The sequence below is a fragment of the Mya arenaria genome, chromosome 14, assembly GCF_026914265.1.
Source record: "Mya arenaria isolate MELC-2E11 chromosome 14, ASM2691426v1".
Classification (NCBI taxonomy): Eukaryota; Metazoa; Mollusca; class Bivalvia; order Myida; family Myidae; genus Mya; species Mya arenaria.
In genome coordinates this window covers 25,472,603-25,484,612 of record NC_069135.1, presented here as the reverse complement: position 1 = coordinate 25,484,612, position 12,010 = coordinate 25,472,603, and the positions used below count along the sequence as shown (strand labels likewise).

At 35.6% G+C, this 12,010-nt stretch overlaps 1 protein-coding gene across 3 annotated transcripts in view; it reads left to right on the top strand.

Moving 5' to 3' along the window:
* Nucleotides 1–12,010, top strand: part of LOC128217879 (plexin-A1-like) — a 111,838-nt gene that overhangs the window by 44,271 nt on the left and 55,557 nt on the right. For all 3 annotated transcript variants that reach the window (XM_052925314.1, XM_052925316.1, XM_052925315.1), the window contains exons 8-10: nucleotides 6,013–6,142; nucleotides 6,649–6,739; nucleotides 7,189–7,318. In XM_052925314.1, the coding sequence (XP_052781274.1) occupies nucleotides 6,013–6,142; nucleotides 6,649–6,739; nucleotides 7,189–7,318 (351 nt within the window). The remainder of the gene's footprint in view (nucleotides 1–6,012; nucleotides 6,143–6,648; nucleotides 6,740–7,188; nucleotides 7,319–12,010) is intronic.

Below are 12,010 nucleotides of genomic sequence, written 5' to 3'. Positions count from 1 at the left end.
AGTCAAAGCAGCGTAGTCGAGTGGGCTGTCTTACGATGGCTCTTGTTCTTTGATTCGTTACAAAAAGGCACGTTTACCTCGTTTGTTATTTGCTACGATATGTCGGCATGAGAAGAGGTAGCCTACATAAGGGCTCTATTATAGCGGTGAGGAATCTGGCTTTAATTTGTTTTCCAACCAAGTTGAAAGAGTATTCTGCGGAATGCTGAAGTCTTCTGCAATTTGGTTTTTAGAATTTCGTCCACTCTCAACAGCCATTATGGCCTCATATTATCAGGATAATACTTAACAGTAAGTTTAGTTCATAAGGCAGAAACCTTTGAGGTTGCCGATCTAGATATCCCCCCGGTTGTATTGGGTCCTTCTCTAGATTGCTCAGCATTTGAAATTTGTAAGAATTTATCCACTGAGAAAAGTATTCAGCGCAATATTTTATGTGAATGTCGCCTTAATATCAAAATGCATTAAAATGTATACACAGATAACGATAACAATCAGAGACAGAACATAAAGTGATGGCATGTTTGCTCAAACAGTATAACCATTTAAATTTGATGATAATTATAATACCAATCAAGCAATTTCAATTGATATGCACCTTCCCCAGTAAAAATGTCAGTGGTATACCACTGGAATACCAGTGCTATGCCAGTGGTATACCAATGGTATTTCAGTGGTATACCAGCTGTAAATTTTGGTGGTATTTCACTAAAAGTTTACCGCTGGTATTTCAGTGGAATTACCCCTGGAATAAAGTAGCTCAAATACAAATCATTCCAAAAGAGCAGATACAATAGCAAATACATATACATGTACAAATTTTGCCAACATATTTACTTCCATGTCAGCTTAAACAACAGCTTTACAAAAAAAAATCTTACAGAACAAAAACATTTGATATTAAAAAAAGCTAAGTAATGCAATTGAACACACATTCATTTATAATACTAATTCGTAATTTTTGTATAATGGTTTAAGAAGTTATAGTGAAACAAGACTAATCATTACAAAATATGACAGTTCTATGGGTTTTGTCAGGAAGGCGTCCATTTATAACATTACCACTTTTTATGACACATAACACTGTTGTGAGTATATACACATTGCCAAATGATGCAATCATTGTAGATGATGATTTTTTAGATGTTCTTCTTTAGGGTTGATGTGAAAGTTTCAGATTTATTTTATCACTGCAACTTGCCCAACTTTTTTAGCATGAAGTTTGTGTAAACCATTCCTTCACTATACAGGAAACAGTTTTTCACTTCTTCTTTAGTTAAGATAGTGTAACACGTATTTTTGAACAGTTTCCAAAATTGCATCTGTATCAATGTTGATGCCCACAGCAACTAACATGGAGTTGGTAGATGATTTGATTCTATACTGCTGTGCAGTAATATTTATCACCCATGTCCTCTTTTTCTTTCTCAAATGGCGGTTGTCTTCCTCTATTTTAAGTCTGTTTTCCCTGAAAAATGTATGACATTGAATTTCAATTTTGATGATAAGAAGTTAGTTTAATATACATAAATAAAGTATTCTTTCTTTAAATAAGGCCAATTTAAATTTATTTTAACTCCAGAAGATTATAAAATTGATGAGATTTTAAGCTGTTCACATTGAAGTTTCACTATGCAGTTGAAACAAATTTCGTTAGTATTAATTGTAGGTACAGGACGATTCATATAAGCCTCAAAGTAAAAGTAAACTATGTGCGATCGACTGTAAAGTTATTGAGTCATATGGCAAGAAATGACAGTAAATCGGCATTGCTTTCGTAGTAGAACGGTTATGTTTGAGAGAAATGGGTCCTCCCGGGAAACAATAAATAAATATATGACTTTGTATTAACAGCTACACTCACTTCTGTCAAATATATATTTGGTTCCATCTAGATCCACTTTGACGCTTTCATAACAAGAAAAAAACTTGTTATATATTACCTTTTTGGACGTGTTCGCTGAAGAGAACGCGGTATCCAAACCCTACCAGAATTCGTGACATTTTTATGTCAAGCTGTTTTTTCACTTGTATGCATTGTACAAACAAAATAACTATATCCTCAGGTAAATGAAGTAAAATGTAGTTCACAAACACATTTTCAAAACCAAAAAAACGCTTTATAGATAGTTGATTTATCATTTTAATAAATCTGATTATAAGCATTCCATAACTAAGTCATAGTTGTGCTCAAATTTTCACGTGATAACAAGATTTTCAGGAAATACCCATGTGACCTACATTTGACCTCACAAATGTAGCGTTTATTTTCCTGTTATTTTTGTGTCGCCTGAAAAGACGACATATAGGGGTTACTTTTGTCGGCGGCGTCGGCGGCGGTGGCGGCGGCGGCGGCGTCCGCGTCCCATTTTCGCTTGTCCGGGGTATATCTCCTAAACTATTAGTGGTATCAACTTGAAATTTCATATGTAGATAGATCTAATTGAGGGCAAGTGCAGTGCACAAGAACTGTTACTCTTGCTTCCATATTTTTAGAGTTATTGCCCTTTGTTTTTTTCATGCTTAAAGTTTTGTCCGAGGCATATCTTGTAGAATATAAGAGTTATCAACTTGAAACATCATATGTAGATAGATCTCATGGAGGGCAAGTGCAGTGCACAATAACAGTAACTCTTGCTTTCTTAGTTTTAAAGTAATTGCCCTTTGTTAATTTTCATGCTTCAAGTTTTGTCCGGGGCATATCTTGAAGAATATAAGAGGTATCAACTTGAAACTTCATAGCTAGATAGATCTCATTGAGGGCAAGTGCAGTGCACAAGAACTGTTACTCTTGCTGCCATATTTTTAGAGTTATTGCCCTTTGTTAATTTTCTTGCTTAGGTTTTGTCCGTGGCATATCTCGTAAACTATAGGAGGTATCAACCTGAAACTTATTCCATAGGTATATCTGATTGAGGGAAAGTGCAGTGCACAAAAACCGTAACTCTTGCATCTATATGTTTAGAGTTATTGCCCTTTGTAAATTTTCAAGCTTAAAGTTTTGTCCGGGGCATATCTTGAAGAATATAAGAGGTATCAACTTGAAACTTCATAGGTAGATAGATCTCATTGAGGGCAAGTGCAGTGCACAAGAACCGTAACTCTTGCTGCCATATTTTTAGAGTTATTGCCCTTTGTTAGTTTTGTCCGTGGCATATCTTGAACAATATAAGAGGTATCAACTTGAAACTTAATAGCTAGATAGATCTCATTGAGGGCAAGTGCAGTGCACAAGAACCGTTACTCTTGCTGCCATACTTTTAGAGTTATTGCCCTTTGTTAATTTTCTTGCTTCGGTTTTGTCCGTGGCATATCTCGTAAACTATCAAATGCCACCTACACTTGAAAGTTAAATGGCAACAGCATTGTCTATAAATGAATAAAATGCCAATCTAACAGCTATAATGTCGACAGTAAATAATTCGTCAGGCGACACATCCGACTCGCGGAGTTCAGTTTTCTATTTCGAATAATTAGTAAATAACTAATAACAAATTTGGAATAAATTGTTTTTGCTTATCAAAAGGTATTACCTTACTGCAATTGGTTTTAACTAAATGAACAATGTGAATCTGGTGCTATAAATAGAATTCATGGACGTCATCACGGTCATGTGATTGCAGAGTCATTCAATTGCATCATCATACTCAGTTGATTCTGGTTGACTTTGGTATGGGGGTTACGCCATAATTTTAATGTGTAGTAAACGTAAAAAAATATCAACATTAACGTTATGGAAGCCAGAACTACCTTATGAGTTACTCTAGTGTCATAAACAAGTGAGGCCCCTGTAGAAATTGTACAGGACATGTTGGTGTGTTGGGGCTCTATAGGGTGGCAAAGTGATCAGGGGTCAGGCGTAACGGTAACGGGAAAGGTTGACATCCTCACTTTCGTCACATAGCTGTCAGTAGCTGCATAACTGGTTGTGTATTACTTGTCTCCATTGAGTCTAAAATGGACAATTATTTTAGTGAATATAATAAACAATTATGATGAAGACATGTTTTCTTCACCCAATCACCCAAGAACATTAAATGAATGCAGACACATAGCGTAAATTCTAAAATGTCACATATTTTCGCGACTTCTTTAAATTGTCTCTTTTCCCATCAAATGAAAGTATGACACAAGTAAAACCATTTCAAAATGATAAAGCCAAATTAATATAAGTGCTAATGATTTTTTGATAAGAATAATATATAATTTATACGGTTGACATGCTTTTTCCAGAAATTACAGTCACTTTATATTATCATTGAATAACATTGTACATTCAGTAAGGAGTCAAAACCAATTTAATTCAACAATGATGTACTAGTGACAGGTAAAAACTCACCAGTTTGCCAACGTGGTCATACTAATGACCTTCATAAAAATTGAAAGTTTTCATTATCGTCTGCAGAAATGTACTTCCGTTTCAATTCAAAATGGCGGATTATTGTTTTTGTTCAGCTGTGTTTGCAAATTTTGTCTGTAATGAAGACAACTAATGGACTTTGAATTGCTCTAGAGGATAGAAATCACATATATTAATGATCTTACCAGCTATCAGCCAATGTGTAACATTTTCACGCTGTCTAATAGTGGCGATTAAAAACTACTGTTTGGCACATCAACGTCATCGCAAACCAAAGACTCCATATCATATCCAAATCATATAAAGGACTATGAAAGCCTATCAATTATATATATATACAGCATGGTCACTAAAACAGAAGTTGTATGTGAAAACTATTTCTTAATGAATTCAAAAAATATTTTAGAACCAGTTGTTTATGAGAAATTCTTCCTTTGTTTTTTAACATCTTGTTAAGAAATTTTCTTGAGGCAAATATCACTGAACAACTGTTCAATGAAGTTGTTGAACACTTAGAAAGGTAAACATACCACATTCCCCTCTCAAAACCTGGTGTGTACCCCAGCCCCGGGCGGGGGGAGGGGTCACAGTTGTCTGACTGGTGCATTAACAACTAGAAAAGATATGTTAAATGCAATCTTGGAACTAAAAATGCTTATTTCCCACAAGCTTCAAGAGGACCAGCCCCCCTATAGTGCCTATCAACAGAGTACATCCCTAAGGCAAAGGGGCCTACTGTGTCCCCTGTCGACCAAAAGAATAGCATGTATTAATAATGTAACCAGAATCCAAACTAACCCTTATATCTTATCATACATTTAGCACTTAACCTGATTTAATTTCATTCATTATCTTAATTTTCTTAATCCAGTCCACTGGAAATACAACTGAAATAAATTTGACCAATGGCATACCACTACTGATTATTGGTTACCAGTGGAATACCAGTGTAAATATGTTTACCACTGAAATGCATTTGTATTCCACTGGTATTATGTGGTATTTCATTGAAATACCAGTGTATTTATGTATTCCACTGGAACACAGTGGTATTCCACTGACATTTTTACTGGGGTTGTGCTAAATGAAGCCAAGCAAACAAATCAAGGTGTGAAAGTCTTACCTGAACCCGCAAAAATGACATCTACCCAAGCAAACAAAACAGAGTGTGAAATTCTTACATTGGACTGCTAATATAACAACAAGCGTGGAGAAATATTGACCCTTGAGATATCGAGCCATCTGATCGACTTTTATATGAACAAAGAGTAAAAAAAATCGGTCATTTTAATCTGGTTTGAGCCCAGGAGAATATTGAGCCATGAGATATCAAGCCAACGAGTTTCGACTGTATATTTGTATCACATGTTTTTACATGACATATTATATTTTCACCTGCTGTGTGCAGGCGTGCGGGATCAGTTATTGCCCTTTTATTATAAAAAATAAAATCCTCTTTTCCGATTTTACCTTACAAACATTTGTCCAATCTATAACAACTTTGGCAGAATCAGTCAGATTTATTCCCTTAAGTAATTTTAGAAATTTTTAGAGCAAGGATAAAATTGAACTCCGGTGAGGGATAAAGTGCAATCTTGACCCTCTTGTTTCATTAATTATAAAATGTCTCAGCACACATTAATTGTTTTCAGATAAACATAAGCATCCCATATTTGCCAACGGAATCAGGATCTGAATACAAATGTAGCTTTGGAGACACTGAAGAAGTAAATGCGCAACAGTTTGGAGAGATTTTCAGTTGTCAACTTCGCATGAAAACAGGTTTGATTCGTTTCTTTTTTAAATAAAAAGGAAATTTTGGAAATGATTAAGGACTGCAGGAGCATAAAAATTTATGTAGATTCTGAATGATTAAATGTTTTTTTTTATTTGTATGGCCTGGGTTTTAGATTGTCTTGTATGTTAATCTTGTACGTGTCCCCTGTTTATTGCCTTAGTTTAACCGCATAAAGCCAAATTATATGTGTTTAGTTTAATGGCTATATTATAATGGCCAAGTCCAATAGTGTTCCATGAGTTTTTTTTTATCTAAACTGGGGTATTAATCTCATCTGGTAAGGGCCATCATAGCAGGGGCTAATAAACATCCAGTGCACTACGTTGAATTTAGGAAGTGGTCATATTAAAGTTTTATTGAAACTTTCAACTTAAGCCTTGAAGTTCTCAAGTATGTTTAAATCTAAAATTAATCTGAATCCAGATATATTTGATTGTACAACATTTTGTTTTTTGCATGAATTTAATGAAAAAAAAAAAACTTTTTACAGAGCATAGTTATGAAATGTTGAAGTTCAAAGTGAACACTACTGTGATTGCTGAGGAGAAATTTCTATTTTACGACTGTTCTAAAGTACTAAAGTAAGTATGTTTATATACAGGAAATGTAAATAAAACACCATAACCTTATTTTATTTAACAGAGTGGACATTAACAATACTGTGTAAGATGCAGATTTTTAAAAAAAAGTATTGTCAAAAAAAGAGAGTTTGGTTAACTTAATAGAAACTCTATTAAATCTACTATTTATAACACATTTACTGCAGAAATAAAACAATCCTTATGTTTAAATTTTGAAATACATTTCTTTGTACACTAAGGGCTAAATCTGTTTCTTTATAGACAATTATTTTGCCAATTGGCCAAACTGAAGCATATCATTTTGGGATTTTAAGGAATTTAAAAAGTCTAGGAGCAAAATAATGACAATACATTTATTTAACAAGGCCTATTTACAAATGAACAGTTATTGCCTAATTATATATCTGACATTGGTGGACTGTTATCTAACACAAACCTAATCGTTATAGATGTGGCGAATGCGTTAATATACCTGGAGAAGCGAGTGAGGACTGTGTCTGGTGTCCACTCAAAGGAGAATGCAAACAAGTTACTGATAATATAAATGATACTTGTGAAGGTCTACAAGGGATAAATACGGTATGAAAGCATTTTTGAGGAAGGACACACAAATTGTTTTCTTGTGTGTCACTTTATTTTTTCTCTTTTGTTTGAAGAAAAATAATTTTGGTATTGCTATGACCTTGGGTTATAGTGGCTTTATACATATATTTTAATCTTGGATATAAATCTCTTACAATCTTATAATTTAAAGATACTTTACTGAGACTTGGTACAGTTGTTTCCAGTGACAAATGCATACTTGTATGTATAATTGCAAGTCCTATCACTCTGGCATAACTTAATTTCAGTCATTTCCTTATTTTTAGTGTTTAGAAAAAAGCAGACGAGTTTTAGTTTGCTCTGGGTCATTCTTAGAATAATGTGTTTTTATCGAGAAGGCATATGCTGATGTAGTTTGCCTTTTGTAACATCTTATAGAGAACGGTTATAGATGTGTTTAATTCTTGTTGTTATTGTTTTAAGAATGTTTTTTTATGCTATGTTGGAGGAGATTGAGAGTCTGTTTGTTTCTCAGTCCATTTGTCACACTTTCATATCCGCCCAGTATGTCTGAAACATCTTACAGGATCTTATATAACTTTGGTAATGTTTAGCTCTACTGGCAAAAGGCCAGGAGAGCTAATGTGATGACGTGGTGTACGACGTATGTGCATCTGTACGTCTGTAAACAATTGCTTGTGAACACGATACAGTATTCATTCTTCAGACCTTCGTTTTCTCGATCTAGATAAAACTTGTAGAGTAGTAAGATGTCCATCAGAGCTCGGTTCACTAAAAAAACAAGAGCCATATTCATCCATGCATGACTAGATAATTGAAGTATAAAAATGCTATTTTTAGCCAAAGCGATAGCCAAGTCAAGGATTAAAGAGAGATAACTTGTGTTTTGTTTGTGCAGTTGGTTTTATTTTAACTCTCCCTTGCCCTTGTTAAAAAAAGATCAAAATTATAGTTTAAAGGGATTGGCTGATTTGTTTAGCTTTATTGGCGAAGGGCCATTTAGGTCTATTGGCCAAAGACCAGATGTGTCCGTCGTTTGTGCATACATCTGAACACTATTGCTAGTGAATGTTTGTTCAAATGCCGCTGGGGTCATTACTGGCCATGTCCCGGGGTTCACAGGTTAGGTATACTTATATAGGGAAATGTTTTAAAATATTTTGCCTGAAACCGCTAGGCCCAGACCCTTGATATTTTGAATAAGGCATCATTTAGTGGTCCTCTACCAAAATTGTTTAAATTATAAGCCAGTGGTGAAAACTCGCCCTGCCACACGGGGGTCACAAGTTTCCAAAAGACTTATCCTAATTTTTTTAAATCTTATCGTTTCAAACCACTAGCCTGATACCTTTGATATCTGTTGTTAGAGCATCATATGATGGCCCTCTACCAAGACAGTTACAATGATGCCTCTAGGGCCAAAGCTGGCCCCACCCCTTTTGACCTACTATCTTATTTTTAAAGCTACAGCAAATGAAATTTGGACCATGTGTACAGTTTTGGAAACAAATATTTATGTTATTCTCGGATGACATTGACTAAGACCCTTTGACCTTCTTTCTTGTTTTTAGCACTATAGCAATAAAATTTGGGCCCATGTGTGCAATTTTGAAAACAAATAATTATTTTGCACTTTGATGACCTTGTTGGTGACCTCTTCACCTACTTTTTATTTTTGTAGGTACAACAATGAAATTTGGACCATATTTTAAAGTTTTGAAAACAATTATCAATGTTGTCTATGCATACCTTGAATGTGACATTCAGACCTATTTTCTTATTTTTGAAGCTACATCAATACAATTTGGCACTCTTTTATTAACAAATATTTATTTTGTACTTTGATTATATTGTTTGTGGCCTCTTGACCTAATTTCTCATTTCTGAAGCTATAGCAATTAAATTTGGACCATGTGTACACTTTTTAAAACAAACATGAATGTTTTCATTGGATGACCTTTAATGTGACCTTTTGACCTACTTTCTTATTTTTGAAGCTACAGGAATAAAACTTTGACCATTTGTGCAGTTATTGCAAACAAGTATCAATGGTTCCCTTGGATGACCTTGAATGTGATCTTCTGACGTACTTTCTTATTATTGAAGTTACAGCAATGCATTTTTGACCCTGTGTACAGTTTTGGAAACAAGTAACAATGTTGTTCTCGGCTGACCTTGACTGTGACCTTTTGACCAACTTTGTTATTTTTGAAGCTACAGCAATAACATTTTGACCATATAGACAGTTTTCAAACAATTATCAATGTTTTCCTTGGATGACCTTGAATGTGACTTCTTATTTTTGAAGCTACAGCAGTAATATTTGGACAGTGTGTACATTTACATTTATTTTTGTACTTTGATGACCTTGTTTGTGACCTTTCGACTTACTTTTTCATTCTTGAAGCTACATCAATGAATTTTGGACCATGTGATTAGTTTTGAAAACAAGTAACATTTTTGTCCTTGGACGGCCTTGACTGTGACATCTTGACCTACTTTCTTATTTTTGATCCTACATCAATGAAATTTAGACCATGTGTACAATTTCGAAAACAAATATTTACTTTGTACTTTGTTGACATTGTTTGCGACCTTTTAAAATACTTTCTTTTTTTGAAGCAACAGCAATGATATTAGGATCACGTATACAGTTTTGCAAACAAGGATCAAATTCGTACGGGGATGACTTTGACTGTGACCTTTTGACCTACCGTCTTATTTTTGAAGCCATGGCAATACAATTTGGACCATGTGTAAAGTTTGACAGTAAACAATTATGTTGTCCTCAGATGACATTGTTTGTAACCTTTTGACCTACTTTCTTATTTTTGAAGGGACAATCTTCACAGTATTGATAACAAATATCAATGTGCTTTGATGACCTTGATTGTGACCTTTTGACCTACTTTCTTATTTTTGAGCTTCAGAGAATCGTTATAACATGATTGGTTGTTGACATTTTCACTTGATGTTATCGTGGTATTCTTCAAAGGAACATCGACTGTCGAGTTATATTTTTTTATGCTCCCGTTCGTCCGTCCGGCTCTGTAACTTTCCCTTGTATGGACAGATTTTAAAATAACTTGCCACATATGTTCCACATACCAAGACGACGTGTCGTGTGCAAGACCCATGTCCCTACCTCAAAGGTCAAGGTCACACTTAGTGTTTATTCACAATGGAGTGCTGCATATAAGGACATAGAGTATAGGTTGTCGTGTCCGGGCTGTAACTTTCTCTTGTATGGACAGATTTTAAGATAACTTGGAGTGCTGCATATAAGGACATAGAGTATAGGTTGTCGTGTCCGGGCTGTAACTTTCTCTTGTATGGACAGATTTTAAAATAACTTGCCACATGTGTTCCACATACCAAGACAACCTGTCGTGTGCAAGACCCGTGTCCCTACCTCAAAGGTCAAGGTCACACTTAGTGTTTATTTACAATGGAGTGCTGCATATAAGGACATAGAGTATAGGTTTTCGTGTCCGGGCTGTAACTTTCTCTTGTATGGACAGATTTTAAAATAACTTGCCACATGTGTTCCACATACCAAGACGACGTGTCGTGTGCAAGACCCGTGTTCCTACCTCTAAGGTGAAAGATACACTTAGTGTTTATTCACAAGGAAATTCTGAATATAAGGACATAACAGTGTATGTTGTCAAGTATGGGTGGTATTTTTTTATGTTCAGAGGCAATTTAAAATAACTTGCCATATGTATTTGAGACGTAAAGGCAATATCAACTTTTCATGTACTGACCTTGTTCATAGGTCAATGTCACATTCGGGGGCATTCGTCACATACTGTGACAGCTCTTGTTTTAAATAATTTTACTGCCTGTGCCTTTTTAATTGGGAAAATAAGCGTGGAAAGTCCAACGTTTGGGAAAATTATAATACTGTTATTTATCTATAAAAAAGTTTAATTTTCTGTCTTTACTGATGTTATTATGCCCACCTTCGAAGAAGAGGGGTATATTGCTTTGCACATGTGTGTAGGTCGGTCGCTCGGTCGGTCGGTCCGTCGGAAGACCAAAGCTTGTCGGAGTGATAACTCAACAATTCCTGGACATATGGTCATCAAACTTGACATGAAGGTTGGGCCTGACCAGTAGATTACCCCTTATGATTTTAGGGCTCATCGTCAAGGTCACAGTAACCTTTAATGGTAAAATAATTTTAAAGCTTGTCCGAGTGATAACTCAACAATGCCAAGACCTATGGTCATCGAACTTTATATGGAAGTTGGGCCTCAACAGGAGATGACCCCTATTGTTTTTGGGGGTCATCCGGCCAAAGGTCAAGGTCACATTAACCTTGAATAATAAAAGGTTGTCCGAGTGATAACTGGACCCTGCACCCATGGCCCTCATACATGACTTGGAGGTTGGGCCTGACTGGTAGCTGACCTCTTTTGTTTTTGGGGCTCATCAGGTCAAAGTCACAGTGACCTTGAATGGTAAAAAGTTGTTCGAGTGATAACCCGACAATGCCTGCACCCATGGCCCTCGAACTTGACTTGGAGGTTGGGCCTGACCAGTAGATGACCCCTATTGTTTTTGGGGGTCATCCGGCCAAAGGTCAAGGTCACAGTGACCTTGAATGATAAAAGGTTGTCCGAGTGATAACTCGACAGTGCCTGCACCGATGGCCCTCATACTTGACTTGTTGGTTTGGCCTGACCATTAGCTGACCCCTAT